At 45.5% G+C, this 24,837-nt stretch overlaps 1 protein-coding gene across 9 annotated transcripts in view; it reads left to right on the top strand.

Annotated features, from left to right (window-relative positions):
- The window catches only part of NLRC5 (NLR family CARD domain containing 5), a 79,118-nt gene continuing 54,281 nt past the window's right edge, over window positions 1–24,837 (top strand). For 5 of the 9 annotated variants that reach the window (XM_077898357.1, XM_077898355.1, XM_077898356.1 and 2 more), the window contains exons 1-5: window positions 8–114; window positions 18,701–18,802; window positions 19,982–20,039; window positions 23,122–23,428; window positions 24,257–24,316. In XM_077898357.1, the coding sequence (XP_077754483.1) occupies window positions 18,798–18,802; window positions 19,982–20,039; window positions 23,122–23,428; window positions 24,257–24,316 (430 nt within the window). In that variant the 5' untranslated portion in view covers window positions 8–114; window positions 18,701–18,797. Of the gene's footprint in view, window positions 115–16,193; window positions 16,212–18,700; window positions 18,803–19,981; window positions 20,100–23,121; window positions 23,429–24,256; window positions 24,317–24,837 lie in introns of those variants that run through there. The other 4 variants (XM_077898354.1, XM_077898349.1, XM_077898352.1 and 1 more) reach the window with 4 other exon arrangements.

Here is a 24,837-nt window from a genome sequence, read left to right as displayed (position 1 = left end):
CGTGATTTCCCGGCAGCGGCCGCCGGTCCCCGCTCCCGGCCCGCTGCTCCCCGCCCGCTTTCAGTTTCGAGAGCTGAGCGGCGGGGCGGGAGCGCCGGGGCCGGAGCGCGGCGGGTGAGTGGCGGCGGCCCCGGGGCTGCGGGCCGGGCCGGGCGAGCCGTGCGGGGGGACGCGGTGCCGGAGGGCGCTGGGCGCGGGGCCCGGGGCCGCGGGATGGGCGCAGGGTGCAGGGACTAACGGACCCGCGGACGGATGGGGCGCCCGCTGCCCGGCGGGGTTTGGGGCGGGGGTGCGAGCCGCAGCGGGGGGCAGGTCGGGGTCACCTGGGCCGAGGGGCGGCGGGCGCGGGGCGCTCCCCTTGCTCCCCACCCTCCCCACGCTCCCGGAACTTTAACTTTGCATCGCTTTTTGAAGAATTATAGCAGCGGGAATGGGGGCGGGGAGGGGTGAGCTAGATAAAGGGGATCGAGAGGCACAAACTTTGTGGGATACACAGGATGGGGCAGTCCTGGAGGTCCGCTGTGCAGCGCGGAGCCTAGCCTTCCCCGCACGCATCGTCGTGGAGGGCAGGAGGAAATCGGGGAGCCGAGGGAGAGGCTCACGGTCACCACAGAGTACGCTTACCTCTAGGCTCCTCAGGCTGTGTACATTAAACAACCACCACTCTTCGTATGTCAATCCGACCTCCAGAGAGGTGCAAACTTTCAGTTGCCAAATAAATCAGAGAGGAAGGTACAGCAGAAGAACTCTAGGCGTTATGTTATGGTATTAGAGTAGGTGCTGTATGGTGGCAGAGGGTAGCTACATGTCTATACAGTTGTGGAATCCCCAGGGTCCACCTGAGACTAATATAACATGACGACTCTACCTTAATATTATTCTTATTATTTTTAAAGACTTTATTTATTTATTCATGGGAGATACAGAGAGAGAGAGAGGCAGAGAGACAGGCAGAGGGAGAAGCAGGCTCCACACAGGGAGCCTGATGCGGAACTCGATCCCGATCCCGGGACTCCAGGATCACGCCCTGAGCTGAAGGCAGGTGCTCAACCGCTGAGCCACCCAGGGCTCCCTAACAATAATTTCTTAATGTCAGATCTCCACAGACTATGTCCGATGAGCATTTTAACCCCCTAATAGAGTGAAGGCATGGGCGCTATTTTGGTACTTGCTCTTTGCACTTCTTGTGATTTTCAACCATTTTTCTCACTCAGGAGGCCAGGACCTGGAGTTTGCTGAGCTAATCACTTAGGGAGGTATGGGAGAGGTTCTCTCGTGGTCTCAGCATGGCTTGCATCCGTTTTATAAGTTGAGGGTTCTTCCATTTCCTTTTTAAAAGATTAGGGGTTTGCAGACTTAAACTTTGAAAACAAGCACTTCCTAGCTTCCCAAACCCGGGGGTCGGGAGGTGGGGTACCAAAGGTACCTAGGCCAGTACCTAGAGCTTCCTCCCTCCAGACTGCTTTTCCTTCTCTCCGAGAAGCACTAAGTCCAGAAAAGCCTTCGGCTTGGTGTCCCACTGGAGAACAGAACGGGAGGGAAAGCTGATTATTTCAAAGTGCATGCGGACTTCTCTCCGTCGTGCTTTGCTCCAAGCTTGCTGAGCTGTAGTGCGGACCGGCCCTTGATCGTGTCCACCTGCCTTGTCTCCAAAGCACCGCCCGTAGCTTGACTGGCACCCAGTTATGGGAGGCAGGTGGACCAGGGCCTGTTGCAGCCTTGTGTTTGCTGGGTGACCGGACTGTCTCCTCTCTCAGAACGTCTCAGTCTCTCTGTACCCCCAAGGCACTTACCTCCTCCCCCTGAGGAAAATCCCACAGACCTTTTTAGTATATATCTCCCGTCTGTTATGAATTTAATTGTGACTCCGAGAAGGATATGTTGGGACGCCTGAGTGGCTCAGCGGTTGAGTGTGTGCCTTTGGCTCATGTCGTGATCCTGGGGTCCTGGGATTGAGTCCTACATCAGATTCCCCAAAGGGAACCTGCTTCTCCCTCTGCCTGTGTCTCTGCCTCTCTCTCTGTGTCTCTCATAAATAAGTAAATAAAATCTTTAGAAAAAAAAAGATATGTTGAAGTCCTCACCCTCTTTATCTCTGAATTGTGACTTTATTTGGAAATAGAGTCATAGCTGATGTAATTAATTGAGAAGAGATCATACCAGACTAAGTGGGTCCTTAATTCAGTATGACTGGTGTCCCTGCAAGAGAGAGGTCAGCTTATGAAGATTGAGACACACCATGACACACCATGAGATGTCTCTGTGTGACAACAGAGACAGAGATCAGAATGATGCATCTCTAAGGCCAGGAGCTCCCAAGAATTGCCAGCACCCCACAGAAACCGGAAAAGGCAAAGAAGGATCCTCTCCTGAGGGTACTTTGTTACAACTGTAACCAAGCTAGGAAACTAATTCGCCAGCCCAGAACCACTCTTCTGCTTTCCAGAGTTGGACTAAGAATCAAGCAAATTAATACGTGTGCCAATACTTTGTAAAAACTTTTTGTAGGTATTCTGAGGATATAAACTACTGGTGCCCTTTGCCAGATCTATTTTTTGAGTATTGGCTGGTAGCCCCAAGTCTACCTTGGCTGAAACTCAGCCTGCGAGGAAAACACCTAGAGGATTTGTGAAGAAAAACTGACGAGTCTGGCTGTTGGTGTAGGCTGTCTGGGGCAGGGAAGATTTTTGATCCCTTCTGGCCACCCCGGAGAACATGCTTCTTCAATGCACTGTATTTAAAACCATTACAGAAATGATGGGGCAGGCAAGCACTTGGTTATGTGTGGGACTTGGTACCTATAAAATGGGCATGGTTGTGTGACCCATATGCTATCTGGGGGTTTGTGGGTCCATGAGAGCTGGGTAAAGTTGGCATGAACCCCCATTCTGTTCCTCTGGAAAGCCCTAAGTGTTCCTTAGTTCTCTGTGAATCTGGAGGGTGAAGCTGGGTGTGAACTTAGTTCCTCTGGCCATCTCTGGTCCCAGACTCTTCTTCTGCTCTGTGGTCACCCTTTCTCCCTAGTTGACGACTGCCTGAAACCAGTCATTTTCCTGGGATGGAAAGATGAGAGTCCTGGGGAACCGTGAGTTCACTGTTTATCCTGCTTGTTTCAAGACTGACCCTGCAATGGGATTCCTACTTCATCCTGTGGGTCACTCCAAAGTCTTCCAATAAGTTCTTAGATACAAGAGTCTTCCCCAGGAAGGTTTTTAGCAGCCCTTCTCGCTGAGGTGCCTCTGACATTCAGCAAAGGAGAACTTCAGAGAGCCTGAGGGAATGTTCACTTAACCTCAGATGACCTGTTTTCACTTTGGTTTACTTCCAGTCTTTTTTCTATTTGTGTATATTCGTATTTTTAAATGGACTCATACATAAAAACAAAAAATGAAATTATACTTTTTAAACTAAATAAAATGGAATTATGTATTAAAGAAAAAGTATAGCCTATATCATTTTTGAAATTATTTCATTTTTATTAGCTAATACATTCATTTAATAAAATAATATAAAACATACAAATAGATATATAATGAAAGTAAGTCTCCCTCCTTCCCCTATCTCCCAGCCACCTGATTACCCTCCCTGAAAGCACCAGTGTTATCAGGTTCTTATGTCTCCTTCCAAAGAGAGTCCAGGTGGGCCTTTAGAAACATGGATATATCCATATCTATATCTATATCTATATCTAATCTATCCCCCTTCTCACAAATGGTGATATACTCTATATAGTGTTTTTTAATCTTTTAAAAAATTTAATGTAATTTGGAAATCTTTCTACATCAAAACAAAAACAAAATCTGCTTTTCTCTTTTTTAACAGCTCTAGAGCATTTCACTCTATGGTTGTTTCATAATTAATTTAACTATTTTGGGGCATTTAGGTTTTTTCCAGTCTCTTGCTATACCAAACAGTGTTGTAGTGAATATCTTTGTTTAAGCATCATGTTTGCCTATGTAAAAATAAGTCTTTAAGAAAAGTAACGGGATCCCTAGGTGGCGCAGCGGTTTGGCGCCTGCCTTCGGCCTAGGGCGCGATCCTGGAGACCCAGGATCGAATCCCACATCGGGCTCCCGGTGCATGGAGCCTGCTTCTCCCTCTGCCTGTGTCTCTGCCTCTCTCTCTCTCTCTCTCTGTGTGACTATCATAAATAAATAAAAATTAAAAAAAAAAAAAAAAAGAAAGAAAAGTAACCAGGAGGGGCACCTCGGTGGCCCAGTCGGGTTAAGTGCCTGCCTTTGGCTTAGGTCATGATCTCAGTGTTGGGCTCCCTGCTCAGCAGGGAGTCTGTTTCTCCCTCTGCCCTTCCCCCCTGCTTACACATATGAGCTTGCTCTCTCTCTCTCTCTCTCTGTCTCTCAAATAAACAAATATCTTAAAAAACAACAACATCAAAAACAACAACAAACCATCCAAGAGTGAATTTGCAAAGCGAATATGCAGTTTGAACTTTGGTAAATATGGCAAATTACTTTCCTTAAATGTTGGGCTAATTTTCACTCCTAACAGCTACGTGTGAGGGAACCTGCTTCCCACACCCACCCCAACATGCATGTTATCAAACTTTTCCATATTTGCACATCTGGGAGATGAATAAAGGTGTATCCCCCCTCCCCCCATTTCTCTTATCCTTTCAAATATTTAAGGGTCATTTGTAGTTAATTTTTCTTTTAAACTTAAATTTTTATTTATTTATGATAGTCACACACACACACACACACACAGAGAGAGAGAGAGAGAGAGAGAGGCAGAGACATAGGCAGAGGGAGAAGCAGGCTCCATGCACCGGGAGCCCGACATGGGATTCGATCCCGGGTCTCCAGGATCGCGCCCTGGGACAAAGGCAGGCGCCAAACCGCTGCGCCACCCAGGGATCCCTGTAGTTAATTTTTCATAGACTGTCTATTCATATTCTTTTTCCACTTTTCCATTGGGTTGTTGGTCTTTTTCCTATTTAGCTGTAAAAGCACTGTACATATTAAGGAAATTCACTCTTTGTAATGAGTATACTGGCATTTTAAGTGGCTTCAGTGTTGTCCATAGAATAATGAAACCATATCCACATTTTTAAGCATCTAGATTGAGTCTTGTTCTCTTCTACTACACATAGACTGTTTAATTCTGTTGTGTTTTTTTTTTAAGATTTATTTATTTACTTATTCATGAGAGACACAGAGAGAGGCAGAGACACAGGCAGAGGGAGAAGAAGGCTGTCAGCAGGGAGCCCGACATGGGACTTGATCCCAGGACCCTGGAATCATGACCCAAGCCAAAGGCAGTTGCTCAACCACCAAGCCACCCAGGCACCCCTCTTCTGTTTTATATAAAAACCAAAATGTGACATTTTAATTGTTTCCATATTTCCCTCTAGATTCCTCTCAAGAAGGGAAGTACTTTTGGGAAAATATCTTGATAGGATTGGGATGGGTGGGGCCCACATGCAAAGTGGTCAGCAGGGACGGGGATATGATGGGCAGAGCAGACTCTTTGAGTGGAGCATGTGAGTGGGGTCGGGGTGCTAGAGGTAGGATGCTGTATTGGGTCCCAAGAGGAGGAGGAAGAGAGAGAAGGTGGAGAGAGGCTAGACATCCCAGGGAGGAGACCCCCCCCCCCCAGAAACTTCTTGGAGGTAGAATGACCAAAGGGCATTTTTGGGGGAATGATGCCCCTTACTCCACAAGGTAGGTACTGATAGCACAGTTTCCCACCTGGCTCCGCCCAGCAATCGTTAACCCACTCAGCACACATGTGCTGAGTTTCTAGAACATGTCAGGTCCTGCACTGGGCACTGGGTTATAGCTGAGAACATGAGAAAGCCTCACTGATGTGCCAACAGGAACAGAGAATAAACAGGTACACAGAGATACGACTGCAGTGAAGAAAGATAAGGTACGTTGGGGGGGGAGGGCGGTAGGCACACCCAGGGTGCAGAAATGGTTGTGTTTGGAGAGGCCAGGCATGGCCTTCCCATAAGGGATACCGGGACAGTTGAGAGGTGTGAGGCGGGGGGCCATGTACCATGATGATGTCTGGAGGAAGAGGGAATAGGGCAGAGGCAATGGCAAAAAAAAAAAAAAAAAAAGAGAGAGAGAGAGAGAGAGAAGGAGCAGAGAGAAAAAAAGGAAGGAACAAGTGGGAGAGGAAGAGCTGTTCTGAGCTTGAACGCTTATTGCGAGTGAATTTTTTGCATGTAATTTAAAAAAAGGCCAGACCTGCAGCAGGAGCCCCTCCACCAGAGGGGACCTGGTCACTACAGCCTCCCGTCCCTGCCCTGGGCAGAGCCTGGCGCGGGGGGCGCGGCTAACCTTCCAGAGGCCATGGTATTTCAGATGGCTTGCCGTCTGAGCCAGTTTGTATCAGGAAAGGTAGGGCTGCCCCTGCTGACATCAGTGCTGTGATGAACCTGCTGGTAGCTAGAGCTTTGCTCACATTCTGGATTGTTTCCTTAGGCTGGGTTCTCAACATGGACTTCTACAGGAATATATAGACTTTATTTTTATGGAGTTAAGGTGCACATAACATAAAATTCGCTATTGTAACCACCTAAAATATCCAATAGTATTGTGCACGTTCACATTGTTGTGCGCCATCGCCGCTGCCCATCCCCAGGACTCTTCTCATTTTGTACAACCAAAACTCTATGCCCATTATCCATAATTCCCCATTCCCTCTCCCCCCAGCCCCTGGCCATGACCATTCTACCTTCTTGTCTCTATGGATTTGGTACTCGATGTACCTCATATTAGTGCAGTCATACAGGATTTGTCTTTTTGTGACAGTCTTATGTCATCTAGCATAATATTCTCAAGATTTAGCCATGTTGTATATTACACGATTTCCTTCCTGTTTAAGGCTGAATAATATTCCATCGTATGAAGAGACCACATTTTGCTTCTCCATTCCTCCATTGATGGTCACTTGGGCTGCTTCCATGTTTTAGTTATTGCAAATAGTGCTGCTATGAACATGAATATACAAATATCTCTTTGAGCCTCTGCTTTCAGTTCTTTTGGGTATATGCTCAGAAGTGAAATTGCTGAGTCATATGGTAATTCTATTTTTAATTTTTTTGAGAAATCACCATCTTGTTTTCCACAGCAGCTGTACCATTTTACGTGCCCATCGAGAGTGCGCAGCGGTTCCAATTTCTCTACATCTTCCCTAGTATATGTTGTTTCCTGTTTTTTGTTTTTTTTGATAGTAGCCATCCTAATGAGTGTGAGGTGGTATCAATCTCAATTGTAGTTATTTATTTATTTATTCATGAGACACACACACACACACAGAGGCAGAGACATAGGCAGAGGGAGAAGCAGGCTCCCTGCAGGGAATCCCATGCGGGACTTGATCCCAGGGCCCCAGGATTGTGCCCTTTGTCGAAAGCAGATGCCCAACCACTGAGCCACACAGGTGCCCCTGTAGAGTTTTTTTTTTAGATTTCATTTATTTATTTAAGAGAGAGAGCATGCACACACGTGTGGGAGGAGGGGCAGAGGCAAAGGGAGAAGGAAGAGCAGACTCCCCCATAAGCAGGGAACCTAACATGACATGGGCTTGATCCCAAGACCCTGAGATCCTTACCTGAACTGAAGTCAGATGCTTAATGGAGTGAGCCACCGGCGCCTCTCATTGTAGTTTTGATTTGCATTTCCCTAAGGATTGATGATGCTGACCATCTTTCATGTGCTGATTGGCCGTTTGTATATCTTCTTTGGAGAAATATCTCTTCAGGTCCTTTGCCTATTTGTGAATTGAGTTGTTAGTCTTTTTGTTATTCAGTTGCAGGCATTTAGTTTTGTTACTGAACTGTGGGCATTCTCTGTATATTTTGATTATAAATTCCTTGTCAAATACATGTTGTTCAAATATTTTCTCCCATTCTGTGGCTTGCCTTTTTACCCTGTGGATAGCATCTTTTTATGCAAAAAAATTTTTGAATTTTCATGAGTCCAATTTCTGTGTGTGTGTATATATTGGTGTTGATTGCCAAATCATTGTGGTTCAGCTTTTGTCCTATGTTTTCTCCTAAGAGTCTTACTGTTTTGGGTCTTATATTTAGGTCCTCAATCCATTTTGAGTAAATTTTGTATGTAGTGTAAAGAACTTCATTCTTTTGCATGTGGACAGCCAGTTTCCCCAGCACCATTTATTGAAAAGACTGTCCTTTCCCCATTGAATGGTCTTGGCAACTTTGTCAAAAATCATTTGGCCATATATGCAAAGATTTATTTCTGGGCTTTCTATTCTATTTTAATTGGTCTATGTGGTTGAGCCTTGAACAACATGGTGGTTAGGAGTGCTGACCCTCAGACTGTCAAAAATCCATATATAACTTTTGACTCTCCTAATACTTAACTACTGATAGCAGACTATTGACCAGAAGCCTTACCAATAATAACAATTGATTAACACATATTTTGCAAGTTATATGTATTATATACTGTATCATTACAATAAAGGAAGTTAGAGGGGAAAATTTTGTTAAGAAAATCATAAAGATGAGAAAATACATTTATAGTACTGTATTTCTTGAAAAAATTTCATTTAAATCTGGACTCACAATTCAAACCCATCTTGTTCAAGAGTCAACTGGCTTTATGTTTTTTGCCAATACCACTGTTTTGATTTAGTTTATAGTAAGTTTTGAAATCAGGAACTATTGGTTCTCCAGTTTTGTTCTTTTTCAGGATCATTTTGGCTATTTGGGGTCTCTTGAGATTCCATATGAATTTTAGGGTGGGCTTTTCTGTTTCTGCAAAAAAAATCCCATCATTGGAATTTTGGTAGGGATTGTGTTGAATCTGTATATTACTTTGGATAATATTGACATTTGAACAGTATTAAGTCTTCCAGTCAATGAACCTATAATGTGTTTCCATTTATTTATGCCTTTGATTTCTTGTGGCAATGTTTTGTAGTTTTCAGTGTACACATTTTTCACCTCCTTGGTTAATTGTTAAGTATTTTATTCTTTTTGATGCTATTGTGCATGGAATTCTTTTTGTAATTTCCCTTTTAGATTTGACATTGTTTGTGTATAGAAATGCAACTGATTTTTGTGTGTCAGCTTTGTATATTGTGACTTTGCCAAATTCATGTATTAGTTCTAACAGTTTTTCTGTAGAATTTAGGATCTTCTGCGTATAAGAGTATTGTATATATACCATCTGCAGACAGATAATTTTACTTCTTTATGATTTAAATGCAATTTATTTCTTTTTCTTACCTTTAGGATGTTAAATGTAATCCCCATGGTAACCACAAAGAACATAGCTATAGAATATACACAAAAGGAAATTTTTTAAAAATGTAAACATTTAGCTACAAAAATTTTTTTTAAAGATTTTATTTATTTATTCATGACAGACCCAGAGAGAGGCAGAGACATAGGCAGAGGGAGAAGCGGGCTCCCTGCAGGGAGCCCAATTCAGGACTTAATCCCAGGACCCCGGGATCACAGATCACGCTCTGAGCCAAAGCCAGATGCTCAACCACTGAGCCACCCAGGTGCCCCTCACCTTCTCTTTCTTTAGTTCTTTGAGCATTTAAGACAGTTTTTTTAAAAATTATTTTTTAAGCAGTCTCTGCACCCAGTGTGAGGATAAAACCCACAGCCCTGAGATCAAGACTTGCATGCTGTATTGACTGAGCCAGGCTGGTGCCTCTTTAAGACAGTTGTTTTAAAGTCATTGTCTGAAAGTTCTGCCACTAAGTCTCAGGGCAATTCTGTTGGTTTTTGAATCAATGAACATATTGAATGAGTCATATTTTCCTGTTCTTCATATGCTTTGTGGTTTTGTTGTTATTGTTGTTGAACACTGGACATTTGAATATAAAAATGTGATAACTCTGGAAATAAGACTCTCCCTTTCCCCACAGTTTGCTGGGTTTTTGTTATTCCTTTGGTTTTTCCATTGCTGTGGACTGTCTGTGCCGAGGATCAGTCTGAGGTGTAAACTTAATGTCTTTCTGTATCTTTTCTGAGTTTTCCTTGGGCATATGTGGTCACTTTCTAACTTTCTCCTTATATATAGTTGTTTTTGAATGTCCTAGTCTTTAATGTCTAGCTCCAGAAAGGGGAAAAGGGAAGAATAATGGTGGGAACCATGGGGTCTGGCCCTTTTAATCTCCTGACTGTTTAACTGGAGAGGGTCTTGCAGCAATGAGGGGAAATACAGCAACAACGACTGCTTGCCTTTTCTTTCTGCACCTCTGTGATCAGAAGCAATAATCAGCAAATAGAGCACAAATCTCCAATATTTGGAAAACAAGGTCCTTTTTACTCACCCCAATTCTTATAAGCTGTGTGCATGCTGCCCCAGCAACATGTGCACAGCGGTCTCCCATGTGGCTAGGTCTGGGGTATGGATAGCTGCTACTGGGCTTAGAGCTAGAAATGACCAAAAATAACCACAATTTACCACCCAGGCATTCTGTTGGAAGTAGCAAGCATTCAAAGGCTCCAGAGTTCCAGAACAGTTCTATTAGACAGATTATACCTATGCAGTCGTCTCAGTGGAAGAGACAAAGTACTGCTTCCTACTCTGGCATCTTCCCAGAATCCTCTCCTCAAGTTTTATTTTTTTAAAGTATTTGAGACCACATTTCTAAATTTCTCTCCTACAATACTGTGCAGATGCAGAGGCTGCAGGCATCTGGGAAGTTGCATCATGCCCCCAGCAACCATCTCCATGGTAGATGGATGGAGCCTGTACCATCACCAAACTCCAAACCCCCATCAGCCTCTTGCCTTGGTGGTTCTTTCTGCCCCTCATGGCAAAGTGGAAGGACCATTCAAACCATGGGGAGCTGGGATTCTGAGGCATTCAGACCTTGTTGTGGCATCTGGTTGTAGAGAGAAATAGCTTGCTGACTTATGTGTCTTCATGGTAGACTTTTCCCTGAGTTCTTGAAGGTGTCCTGTGCATTTCTGGGTCTCAGAATCCCCTTCTTGAAATGAATGGGCTAATGTTTTCCTGAACAGAGATTTATCCAATAGAAGTCAACAAGATGGTTGTAGGAGATGTACAGTTAGGGCCTTCATGTAAATTGAATCTTTTCGTTCTCTTTAATCCTTCCACATTAGTCAAGGAGAAAGTGTCAGTTGGTGCTTAATTAATGCTTCACACACTTTTTGGTCTCCTTTTCAGCAACTGGAGGCCAGGCCCCGGGTCAGAGCTGTGGGCAGGCAGTGACACTGGGTTCTGTTTCAACAGTGTTATTTTGTTTACTTTGTTTGGTTTTTTCCTTTTTTTGGAGGGTTATCTTCTGTTCATGGTGAACACTACTTTAGAAAACAAAGTTAAATGCGAGATGTCTTTTAGAAAAGTTTCAAGGAATTGGTACTCTGACTCTCAGATCAGGCAAAAATGTCCTCAAGTGTGGATAAAACATCTTAGAAATTGTGTACCTCTCCCTAAAGGATAAAATCATGAGATATAAACTTCAAGTTCTATATTTCTGCTATGTTTAGAACTTTTCAAATGACTGATTATATATTTTGTAAGCAGAAAAATAATAAAGCTCTGTGGAGATGGTAATTTCCTTTGGAAAGAAAATTATTTGTTGAAGGTAGTATTGTGCTTCAATTAGGAAAAAGTCTCTGAATTCAGCACAGGTCTTATTTATTTATTTAAAAAGTTTTTCATTTTTGGGGAGCCTGGGTGGCTCAGTTGATTAGATGTCCAATTCTTGATTTCAGCTCAGGTCATGATCTCAGGGTTGTGAGATCGAGCCCCATGTCGGGCTCTGTTCTGGGTATGAAGCCTGCTTAAGATTCTCTCTCTCTCTCTCTCCTTCTGCCCCTCTGCCCCATGCCCACTCTCTCTCTCTTTAAAAAAATGAAAATTCCATTTTTCACTGAGACATAATTAACATGTGACATTATATTAGTTTTCAGGTGTATGACATAATAGTTTGATCTTTATATGCATTGCAAAGTGATCTCCACAATAAATCTAGTTAACATCTGTCACCATACATAGTTATAATTTTTTTTTCTAGTGTTGAGGACTTTTAAGATCTATTTTTTAACAATCTTCAAATGTGCAAGAGAATATTATTTTTTAAAGATATAAAAAAATTTTTTTAAGTAATCTCTACACCTAGCATGGGGCTTGAACTTACAACCCGGAGATCAAGAATTGCACGCTCCACCGACCGAGCCAGCCAGGTGCCCCTGCAATAGAGTATTATTAACTATGGTCACCCAGATGTGTATTACATCTCCATGATATACTTATTTTATAACTGGAAATTTATATCTTTTAACCCATTTCACACATTTCTCTCACCCTCCACTTAGCATGCCTTGGCAACCACTAATCTGTTCCCTGTATTTTTTGTTTGTTAGGGTGGTTGGTTGGTTGGTTTGGTTTGGTTTTTTAGATTCCACATGGAAGTGAGATTATATGATGTTTTCCCTCCTCTGCCTAACTTTGTCCCCTAGGACTCCAAAACCATATTCCTCCGGGATCCTTACCAACTGCATGGTTGGTGATAAAGAGGGGATTTCCAGACTTGGCTTTGTTTCCAGTTGGGTGTAGCTGTGCTGAGCCTGGGCCTGTATGAGAGCATCCTGTAGAGCCACAGAGCTGGGGTGCAAGGTGCCAAGGAACAGGCCAGAGGCGGAAGTGTTAGTCATTGGGAGACACCCACAGGGCTTCATCTAAATAAGGCCATCTTGGTGCCTTTCCTGTCCCCCAGCCTTTCAGAGGGCAAGAATCACTTGCCTCTGGTTTGCTAGAGAAGTAGAGTGCCAAGGGTGAGGGAACACAGAACCAGTCTCCTCCAGATGGGAATGGGGAGCTGGGTGTCGTTATGCCTAGAACATTAGTTCCCAAGCTTGTCAGCACTGGAGAATCACCTGAGGAACTTCCAGAGGCTTCGTTCCACCCCTAGTGATGTTGCTATGATTGGTTCAGGATGCAGCTCGTTGGAATTTTTGAAAGCCACCTCCCCCCCACCAGATGATTCCAATGTGCAAACAAGTTTGGGAACCCCAGACCCGGCCTGGAAGATCCTGGGAGATTGCTCTGGAGACCCAGGAACGTGTCAGGTGAAAGCCTTCTCATGGAGGCCTCACCAGCCACTTCGTGTGGGAGCTGGGCCCAAACCACCAGGGCTGAGCAGGAGAGGCAAGGCCACTACCTGGTCACCTGCTGGCTCTAGAGAACCCTGGTCCCAGAGGGTGCGTCTGGAAACCCTGGGGGGGGTCCTTTGGTGGAAAGACCAAGCCTTTTGAGCAAGAAGGTGGTGGTGGTGGTGAAAGAGGTGACTTAAAACCAGTGATGTAGGCTGGGACCCAGATCCCGCAGTTTGCAATGAGAAAGAGGGAGACCTCTTGGATGTGGGATAGGACTGCCTGGACCTGAGCCCCAGACTTGGGCTGCGCCTCCCTCTCTGGATCCCTCTCCGCCCCCCACTATGCACCCTATCCCCCAGAGGCCCGCAGGGCCTAGAGATGTTTGTTCAACTCCCAGTTCTGGGGCTCTCTAGCAGTGACCAGGCAAATCCCCTCACCGCTGGGAGCCTCAGTTTCAGCATTGGTAAAGCCCTGATGAAGTATAAGTCCTGGAGGACCCTGCCATTGTGATGACAATGAAGATGATGGCTTCCCAAGGAACAGGCAACCCACATCGTCACCCCCCCTACCCCCCACCCTGCGGAAATGGGCTGTGTTAAGGACCCCTCTCACCTGCTCCACCAGCTTTTGTGGGTGAGGGAGGAAATGGCTGCTAACATCTTTCTGAAGTGGTGTGCTTGAAAGGAGGGCCATTCCTGGGGTGGGGCTGCATCTTCCAGAAAGAGCCCACCCGGTCAGTCTGGCCCTGCCTTTGCTTCTTATTTGTTGTATGTGCCAGCAGTGTCTTAGCCCCCACCCACCCCCACCCCCCCGTCTATAAAATGGGCCTGGCATGGACCGTGCAGCCAGGTCTTTTCCAGAGCCGCATTCCCCTGAAGCCTTGGATGGAAGCTGGCCAGCCCTGGGGGAGGGCACAGGCCCCAGGTTGCTGTCATCACCCCCGGTAGGGCTTGGCGTGGGGCATTCTGAGAGGACTTGTGGCTTCTGTGGATCTGCTTTTCCCCAGAGTCCACAAGCCTGGCTGTCCACTCAGTCCCGAGAAGCCAACTTTAGTGGCACTTTCTGTTTTATGGGATATTTCTTTTTTTGTAAGATTTTATTTATTTATTCATGAGAGATACACAGAGAGAGAGAGAGACATAGGCAGAGGGAGAGGCAGGATCCCTGCGGGGAGCCTGATGCAGGACTCATCCCAGGACCCCAGGATCACTCCCTGAGCCGAAGGCAGATGCTCAACCACTGAGCCACCCAGGCGTCCCCTGTGGGACATTTCTGTATGGCCCCACCAACCAGCCTTTCTGGTTCTGAGGTTAGACTCGAGCCCTTTCTACCTTTGCCCCTCTCTCCCCATTGGCCATCCTCAGCTGCTCCCTTCTTGTCCCCTCTTCTCCCACCCCGGCCCAGGAGCCAGGTGCAGAACCCAGGCCTGCCAGTGCCATAGGGATGCAGCTTCCATCAGCCTGACCCTCCCCTCCCCTCCCCTCTCCCCTCCAGCCCCCGAGCACAGGAAAGGCAGGTGGGGCCCCTCTAGTAGAGATGAGGAGACAAGCCCCAGCGAGCCAATGGACAACAAGACAGGTTTACCCAGCCTCCTGGGGGGTTCCCCCCATAATCCAAGCCTGGGAAAGTCAGGGAGAGGGAAGAAGCCAAAGGAACAGCAATCAGAAGTCTGTGATTCAAACCATGTCCTCTCCACCATCCCTCCCTTCCTTCCTTGTACCCTGTGGTGGGGGCTGAGGTTAGAGAGCAAACAGCAGCACCATTTATAATAATAGTTAACATGTTCAGAGCCTTTCTTGTGGCCCAGATGCCATGTCGGGGATTTTACCTGCTTCATCTCCCAACGACCTTGCCTGGTAGATTTGAGTACACACATAGAGACACCGATGTTGCTCGCTGTCACTCACCTGCTGCTCCCGGGCCACCCCCCCAACCCCCCCACCCCCCCCACCCCCCCACCCCCCCCACCCCCCCCACACCCCCCCACCCCCCCCCCGCCCCCGGCAGCCAGTACACCCATCCCCCATCCACTGTGGGATAGGTGTGCTGTCCCAGGGCCGGGCCGGGAGGTGGCCAGCAACCAGGTGATGAAAGGCCATTTGTTTATTCATCCTTGGAACATTTCCTGGCCACTGAACGTGTATCTACTTTGTGGCAGGTGTATTAACATGGTTTGACTTTATCTGAGAGGCAGTGGGAAGCTGATAGGAGGTTTACACAGAAATCAGGCCAGGCTAGACCAGGGCTGAGTGTTAGAAATAACTCTGGCCAGGGGAATGTACACATGTGGTATGAGTGCCATACTGTATCAACCCACATCGCTCAGCCTCTTCCTTTTTAATGGCTGAGGGGAATTCTGTTGCCATAATTTAACCAGTTCCTTTTCAGTGGTCATTTAGAGTTTCTTCCATCTTTTACTGCCATAAACAAGGCCACATTAAGTATTCCTGAATGTGTGTTATTTTGCACATTATTAATAAATACATGAGCATGGAATTGCAAGGTGTGGTTATGTGGCATTTGCAGTTTTTATAGATAAAGTTTTATTGCCATACACTCTCACTAATGATGCATCGAAATGCCTGTTAATGCATAACTTTGCCAGCTATATAATTTCCTTGACTATTTAAGAGTTGAAAAACCATATAATCTCTTTTAATTTTAATGTGTATTTCTTTCACTTCCTGTGAAGTTGAGCATCTTTTCATGTACACTTCAGAACCATTCTTATTTCCTTGTCTGTAAACAGTTCTGTTCTTTGTCTACTGTTCTTTTGTCTACTTTTCTTATTGATTTGTAGTAATTCTTGGTATATTAAAAACATTCATGTCCTTTTCTGTGATACAGCTTGCAGATATTCTTTCCAGTTTGCCATTTCTCTTTTCACTTTATTTGTTGTACTCTTTGGCAGTATAAAAGTTCTAATTTATAGCTGATCAATTTCATTCCCTTTTTCTTTTATGATTTCTGAGTTTTGTGTCATGCTCAGCTATACCCTCTCCACTCTGAAATTATTTTTAAAACTTTTCCCCATGTTTTCTTCCAGCACTTAAAAAATTTTAACTGCTTTGTTGTGAAATTATAACATAGAAAAATGCAGAAAATTCAACATACAGCTTCCTGAATTGTAAGTTGAACACTTAGTCTTCTAGTACTCCTACAGTTTAACTTTCTGCATTTAAATATTGGCCCCATCTAGAGTTTATTTTGACATAATTTGGGGGATCGAAATCCGTATTTATTGAAAAAGAACTTTACAAATGTCATGGAATATTTTAAAATTTGTCATATGTCAAGCAAAAAAGGAAAATTTCAACATATTTCCCCAAAGCAGAAACTGCATGGGACTATTTCTTTGTATAGTAGAGTAAAACAAAAAATTAATGGCAAAGATTTAAAGAATAACTTACCCCTCCATTAAATGACTCAGTTCAACATTATAATCTACTAACAATGTAATGTAAATTTGACATAAACTTGACATAAACTTATGGAAATTGGCCAAAGTGGCTTCTCTTATTTTTTAGAATGGAAATACTAGAAATGACTTAAGCAATCGACTCACTTATAAACTTAATGAGTAACAGTCTCAGTAAATCAGGGAAGAGAAGTCAGGATACACATATATATATGTGTGTGTGTGTGTGTGTGTGTGTGTATAACTTAAAAAAGAGAAAATCCACGGAATAAAGAGAAATTAAAATTTCGTTTTGTCTTTTTTTTTAAAAAAGGATTTTTATTTATTATTCATGAGAGACACAGAGACATAGGCAGGGGGAGAAGCAGGCTCCCTGTGGGGATCCTGATGTGGGATTTGATCCTAAGACCCCAGGATCATGACCTGAGCCAAAGGCAGATGCTCAACTGCTGAGCCACCCAGGTGCCCTCATTTTGTCTTTTTAAACATAAGAGACAGCAGCTGCTGGCCAATCTAATAAGGAGAAAAAGACAAAGCAAACTAAACTAAATTAAATGTGAAGATACCAGATTTCTAAGTTCAGGAAAATATCATCTGCAACTGTGTGCTCTACTAATGTTTGAGCATTCTTTTTATTTTTCTTTTGAGAGAGAGGGAGAAAGAACAAGAGCACACACTGTGGGGAGGCAGAAGGAGAGAGAGAATCTCAGGCAGACTCTGCTGAGTACGGAGTCCAGTGTGGGGCTCGATTCCACAACCCTGAGATCATGACCTGAGCTGAAATCAAGAGTCGGATGCTTAACTGACTGAGCCACCCAGGTGCCCCATCTAATTTTTAATGCAGATGTCTTTATGTTTGTTTTTTTTTTTAGATAAAAATGTGCCTATTAAAAAGTTTAAATGTAAAACTGGTCCAAAAGAGTGTAGCGTAGAGGGTTCTTCTTTGCCTGAGTCCTCCGTACCCCCTCCCTGGACAAAATCCTGTCACTGTATTATAGCCCTAGAGCTGGTCTCTGTGTATGCAAATACACACACACACACACACACACACACAAAGAATTTACTTAATGATAAACTTGGGAGCTTTTATGCTTGGTATAACATTTTTATGATTCATCCTTGCTGCAGTGTGTATCTGTACTTTGCTCCTTTTTATTGCTGAATAATATCACACTGTATAAACATAGTATATTTTGCTTCTCCATTCACAAGCTTTTGGATATTTGCATTGCTTTCACTGTTGGGCTATTGTGGATAAACAAACATTTGTATACGTGTTTTTGTGTGAATGTCTATTTTTATTTCACTTGGAGAGAGGTCTGGGAGTGGAATTGCTGGGTTATGTGGTAACTCTGTGGTTAACGTTTTAAAGACCTGCCACCCTGTTTTCCAAAGGGACCACTCTATTTCACATCTGCACCAGCAGTATATAAAGTTCCCATTTCTCCTCGTCCTCATCGACACTTGGACTGCTTTTTCCTTCATTATGGCCATTTGGTGGGGGTGTGAGATGGCACCTAGTTTCCATACAGAACATTTTCATTCAGTTACTTAATTGAGAAATAATTTCTTAAATTTAAAACACTTGTATTACCATGTGTGTTAATACTATGTATTTTTCCATATGTCTTCTTTTATTTTTATTTTTTTAAATTTTTATTTATTTATGATAGTCACACACACACAGAGAGAGAGAGAGAGAGAAAGAGAGAGAGAGAGTGGCAGAGACACAGGCAGAGGGAGAAGCAGGCTCCATGCAGGGAGCTCGATGTGGGACTCAATCCCGGGTCTCCAGGATCGCGCCCCGGGCCAAAGGCAGGCAGGCACTAAACCGCTGCGCCACCCAGGGATCCCCATATGTCTTCTTTTAATACCATTGATTAACAGGTGTGTTTTAAATGAGTATGAAGCTAAAGTAGCTTAAAGCAATTCCATTCCTTTGGCTGATTTTTTTTCTATTTTTAATACTGTTCCATAAAGTTTTATGTTAGGCACTTTAATGAGATGCCTTATGATGTTTGGAAGCCTCTCCATTACTGCCTGCCTCTCCCAACAAATAGTCTGTGATATAATTGTCTTCACTTTCTCGTTTTGATCTCATTCTAACTTAAAATGTTTATTATGAAATATTTAAGGCCTATAAGACACTTGTCCTGTCTGTCCTTGTGGCTTACACAATATGCATTTACTTCTCACAGTTCCAGAGACAGGAAGTCCGCAGACCAAAATGCCAGCAGATCCAGGCTGGTGAGGACACCCTACCTTTGGAAATGGCCAGCGTCTCCTTGTATCCTCATGAGGTAGGGAGCAGAGAGGAAGCAGGCTCTCCCCCTGCCTCTTCTTGTAAGATTCCTGAACCCTCATGAGGGCTCCATCCTCATGACTCAGACACCAAAGGTCCCATCTCCAAATACAGTCACATTTAAGACTGTACACGTCCATGTATAGACGGAGGTGGCGGGTGCGGGGGGTGGGGGAGGTCACAAACCTGTCTTTTCCTCTTTCTAATGACAGTACTTAGCCTCTGGCGTGTTTGAAGGTGCCCTATTCACATAGATTTATTGAAATCCCTGGAACTTCACAGTTAAAGCTCTCCCTTCATAGATACACAGTCAGTGCACATGCTGATCTTTTGCCATTCTTCCTTTCTTCCTTTCTTCCACGTACTTTCCAGCCACTTTTCTTCTGGTCCTTTCTGTATTGTTGGACAACATCTCTGTTAGGCATGTGTGCCAGGGTGTCATTTCATTGTGTTCTTGACGAAGCAGTGATTAATGCCTCTGGGATTTCTCATTAAGGAGAATGTTAATTCTTGGGGTGCCTGGGTGGCTCAGTCAGTTAAGCATCTGCCCTTGGCTCAAGTCATGATCTCAGGATCCTGGGATCGAGTCCTGTGTCAGTCTCCCTGCTCAGTGGGGAATTTGCTTCTCTCTCTTCATCCGCCTCCCCCCACTGCTTGTGTGCTCTCGCTCTCTCTCTCTCATGCTGTCTCTCTCAAATAAATAAAATCCTTTAAAAAATGTTTATTCTTGACTGCCTCAAAAATTCTTCAAATGTAATAGAAGATAGCAAATCTTATCCTTTTGAGAGTTTTACTGGGAAAGGAAGTTAGCATCAGTGATGAGGATTATTCCATTATCATCTGAATGAATTGTCCAAAGTCTGCTGGATTCGATGGGCATACTCTGATGCCACAAATCACTGGAAGGTGAATGTCTGAGTTGGAGGAAGAAGAAGGGCTTCCTCTGGGCCACATATGGCAGGAGGTGACACCAGAGAGAGTTGGGCTGTGCACAGTTAGGGTACAAAAGGAGATGTGGTTGGGGAAGAACAAGAGCTGTGCATGAGGGCAAGGGGACTGTTCTGGGTCGAATGCCTCAGAGGTGTCTCCGGAAGAGGGGTAAGGGCTGGTGCCTGCCATACAGCGTTCCTCTTGGGACTTGGAATATTGAGAAGAGTGCCCTGTCTCCTCTCTTTAGGAGCCTGTGCTATGGAAACAACCTGCAAATCCAGCTCAGAGCACAGGACATGGCTCAGGTACTCATGAGACCATCTCTGCTGACACCCTAGAATACCTATGATGAACCAGGAGGCCAAGTAGGTGACCTCTACCCTTTACCTCCTCTCTTCCCCTCCAATCCATTCCCTCACTCCCCTACCACTCCCTATCCAGACTGCTTCCCATCCAGATTTACGTCACTGGGCTGCCCCTCCTATGACAAGTCTACCTTTAGCCACCATTCAGCTTGAGAGTGAAAATCATCAGACACAGAAAATTAGGGGGGGGCCTTGAGACAGAATCCAGTCTACCCATTTTATAGATGGTGTAACTGAAGCCCTGCTAGACAGTAGACTTACTCAAGGCCAGAGCATGAGTATATCAGCTAGGATAAGCTAGTTTATGCTTTAGTAACAACCACCAATGTCCTAGTGGCTTAGGACAGCAAAAGCTTACTTCTGCTCCTACTTCTTGTCTACTGTCAATCAACTAGGACCTCTGCTCCACATTATCCTCTTGCGGCCAGGAGCCGCCAAGTTCTGCAGTACCGCTGATCCCTGTGGCAGAGGAAAAAGAAAGCACTGTGAATCGTACATTGGCTCTTAATACTTCTTCACAGACATGACATGAGTCAATCTTTAGCATATTTCATTGACCAAAGCAAGTTTTGTGGCCATACCTGACTTCAAGAGGGCAGGGAAGTGCTCTTCTACCAAGGGCCTAGAAAAAGGAGAAAGAATATCTGTGAACAGCCCTAATGCCTACTGCAGAGAATTAGGTACAGAGCTGATCAGGAATGCTAGTCTCCTAACTCTGGGGCTGAGAATCTTTCTACTATAATTCTCTGTCTCCAAGGCTACTTTCTGTAGGAGCCTCAATGACCAAGAATACTGTAAATGTGCTTTTTCTCCCACTGATGGTTATCCTTAAAAAGCGTGATGGCTTTCCCCAAGGGGACTAGCACTAGTAGTAGAAACCAAGGCATTGTGTCTAACTAGCAGGAGGACAGGTTTGAGGGCGAGGGACTTCCCCAGAATTATACACCTAGACACTCCTTGCTTCTACCTGGCAGCTTGCCATTCTGGCTTATTTCTTTATGGCCACATCATGGACTTTGAACACTGTAGCCCAGAAGAGAAGCTGTGCCCTAGGCCATAACCACATTCTCTTACCAAGATCACACAGAGTCCAGAGACTTAGTCCTTGTCTGGTGCCATCCAGGGCTCCAAGGTCTAGGAAATTTATCTCCCCAACAGGCAAGAAATCTCGGTTCTGAGCCTGGCTCTGCCATGGACTTCTAATATGACCTTGGGTATACCCTTGGCCTTCGTCTTCCCATCCATTCATGTGGGATGGTGATCCTTGCCTACCCCATGCATGTGAGCATGTTTCACAAATTCTACAGCTCTGTGGCTATTAGTCCAGTTGCCAAAGTATGGCCAGAGGGGGCTAGGACACATGCCCAATAGGCCTTTGCCAGGAGTCAAGGGGAGCAGCTACAGTCTGAACTGCAGGACACAGAGTTCTGTGCCCCAGCCTCTGAGAGTTGGTAAGGCTGCTCTCCTGGGTAAGCCTCCCACTTTTTTCAGAGTTGGAAGCCGGGTCTCTGCAAAAGTATATTTGGAAATGTTACATATGTTCCACCACGTGATGGACCACCAATTAGTTAACAAATCCTCAATTTTTGGACATTTAGGTTGCTTCCAACTTTTATCTATTACAAATAATCTTGCAGTGAACAGCTTTGTAAGTAAAATCTTTATGTATGCCGTAATTATTTCTGAAGGCTAGAGTGCTAGAAATTGAATTGCTGAATCAATTTTTAATTTTTTTAAAGCTTTGCTGTGGGGCAGCCCCTGTGGCGCAGCAGTTTAGTGCCGCCTGCAGCCTGGGGTGTGATCCTGGAGGCCCGGGATCGAGTCCCACGTCGGGCTCCCTGCATGGAGCCTGCTTCTCCCTCTGCCTGTGTCTCTGCCTCTCTCTCTCTCTCTCTGTCTCTATGAATAAATAAATAAAATCTTGAAAAAAAAGTTTTAAATCTTTGCTGTGTAAGTGTCCCTTGCCTTATATTGGTACTCCCACCGGCAGGTTGTTTGAGAGTGCCAGTTTAGAAGGGGAGAATTTGCAGAGAGAGAGAGAGAGAGATGTTTTGTATTAGTTAGGATTTGATTTCACTATGAGTAGCAAAAAGCCCTTTAAAAAAGTGGTTTATTTGTTTTATAAATTCAATATCTTTTTAAAATATTTTATCTATTCATTTGACACAGAGAGAGCACAAAGCAGGGGAAGCGACAGGCAGAAGGAGAGTGAGAAGCAGGCTCCCTGCTCAGGGCTTGATCTCAGGACCCCAAAGGCAGATACCTAACCAACTGAGCCACCCAGGTGCTCTGACAGTAGTGCTTTAAATAGAAATGTATTTCCTTGTTATGTAAGAGAAGTTCAGGACAGGTGGGAAGCCTTACCCTCTGCCTTCTTTGGCACTGGCTTCCACCTCATGATCCAGTAGGCTGCCCAAGGCTCAGCCATCACCTTGACATTCTAACCAACAGGAGGAAGCAAAGAAGGGTATACAGCACTTCTGTCTGTATCCCATTGGCCAATACTTAGTAAAATGGCCTATTCTAACTGCAAGGGAGTCTGAGAAATAGACTTTATTCCAGATGACCAGGAAATATTCAGGGGTTCTCATACTAAAGAGGAAGTGAAGAACAAAATAGGAGTGACAACCAGTTGTCTCTGCTATGAGCTTAGCTTAGACAGAGAGCAGCACAAATAGGTCCATGGAAACGAGAAAAAAATAAAGCATCCTTAGGGGACCATCCACAGGGGATGAACTGGACCATTTCAGAGCCAGGACTCAGGCACAACTAAGCGGGCAGTAAGGAGTGTAAAAGGAGCAGGCTGTTCTCTGGAACCCATCCCTGGGCACAGGCATTGAGACTCCATGAAGAAGCCACCTGTCTGCCTAGCTCCTGCCCCTACCAGATGTGGGAGATGGTTCTTGACTATCCCTTTTGCCTTCCATCCAGTTGAGTTGTCCCCCTGCTCACCTGTCCATCCACCTCACTTGTCACCCAATTTGCCTGCTCCCCAGCTCACCTGCCGACTCTGTCCCTGCAGGGCCAGCTCCTCATGGACCACGTTAGCTTCCAGCTGGGTACCACTAACCTGTGGAGCTGGCTCGTGAGGCTGCTCAGTAAAGACCCAGAATGGCTGAATGCCAAGGTGAAGTTCTTCCTCCCCAAGATGGACCTGAACTCCGGGGACGAGGCCCAGGACACCACACAGAGGGTCATGCTACAGCTCAGAAGATTGCACACCCAAGGTCGGGCCACTTGGCAGGCATTCATCCACTGTGTGTGCATGGAGCTCGATGTGCCCCTGGACCTGGAGGTGCCACTGCTGAGCACTTGGGGCCATGGAGATGGTAAGAGCAGGCAGGAGAGGCACAGAGTTGCCGGCCACCCCCCATCATGGGGGGCCAGGGAGGCCCAGGCTGGGACCCACCTGAGTCACACAAAGATGACATGGTCAAGCCAAACAAATTATTTGTTTCTGAGCCCTTTCCACAATAAATTCTCTAGTTTCACCAAAATGTCTGAGGACCCAGAAGACCCCTTCTTCCACCTTGCCTCACCCTAGTTGCGTGGAAAAGCTGGGTACAAGGAGAAAAAGGACCAGTGACTCCTTTCTGCCAAGAAATTCCAAATAGCCCACAATGCTTAAGAAGTTTCTTTTTGCAGCAAGATCAGGAGCAGCCATGGGGAGAGCCCTCCAGCCTCTGGGGATGGGCATGTGCCTTGAACTCTGTTCAGTTCCACAGATGTTTCTTGGCACCTTGTGCTTACACAGCATCGTGGGGAAGCAGAACAGTGAGGGGCAACGGTGTTCTTGGAGAGGAAGTAAGAACCCACTCAAAAGCTCTAGCACAAGGCTGAGTATAGGAAGTGCAGGGTGTTCACGGTGCATGTTTGTGTGTATAATCACACATGCATGTGCATAAACACACATGCCCATGCAGACATACACACACACATACCTGTCCGTGTGCAGACCTGCATATACGTGCACATTTCTGCCCACGACTGCTTTCCCCGGTTATGCCTTCCACAGATTGCTGAATGTCAACCTTATTTCTCTCCCTGCTGAGGACCCACCCTGTTGGATGAAGCCTGAGCCAGACACCGGGCCAGAGCTGGTCCCAGGGCAGCCTGCCACATCCCCATAGCATGCTACATTTCCCCCTCTCTTTCAGGGTTCCCCAGCCAGCTGGGGGCTGGTGAAGAAAGCCAACCTGCCTCTCAGCTCCACCACGGTGAGGCCCGGGGTTGTGAATAAGGAGGTGTGGGAGGTGGGCACACTCAGTCCCCGCGTCGAGCTGGGAGGAGGCTGATGGTGGCTAGGCACAGTCATCCCCCTTCAACCAGCCTCCTCATCCCCAAGCACATCTGCACATTTCCCTGCCTCCCACCCCATGGCTCCTAGCCATACCTCCTACCCCTCTGAACATCTAAAGGCTTTGGCCTGCCCCGATACCTGTTCCCAGAGGTCGGAGCTGGAGCTTCCTGAGAGAGTGGGAAGTTGTCAGCCCTTGGGCAATGCCAGGATCCTGTCCTCTTGCACTAGGGGAAGCGGGTTCTCATCCTGTCCCCAGGCCCCAGGCCTCATCCCCCAAACCCACCGACTCAAGCCCTTCATCATTCAGGTGCTCTGGGGTCCAATACTGACCCACAGACTGCCTCCACACCCTGGCCACCTCTTACTGATTTTCTGAAGGAACAACAAGAGGTCAGTGATCAAATGGTGACCACCTCTTGATTCACAGGCCACACTCTA

Source organism: Canis aureus, chromosome 5 (assembly GCF_053574225.1).
Source record: "Canis aureus isolate CA01 chromosome 5, VMU_Caureus_v.1.0, whole genome shotgun sequence".
In the NCBI taxonomy this organism is placed as follows: Eukaryota; Metazoa; Chordata; class Mammalia; order Carnivora; family Canidae; genus Canis; species Canis aureus.
This window is presented reverse-complemented; position numbering and strand designations above follow the sequence as displayed.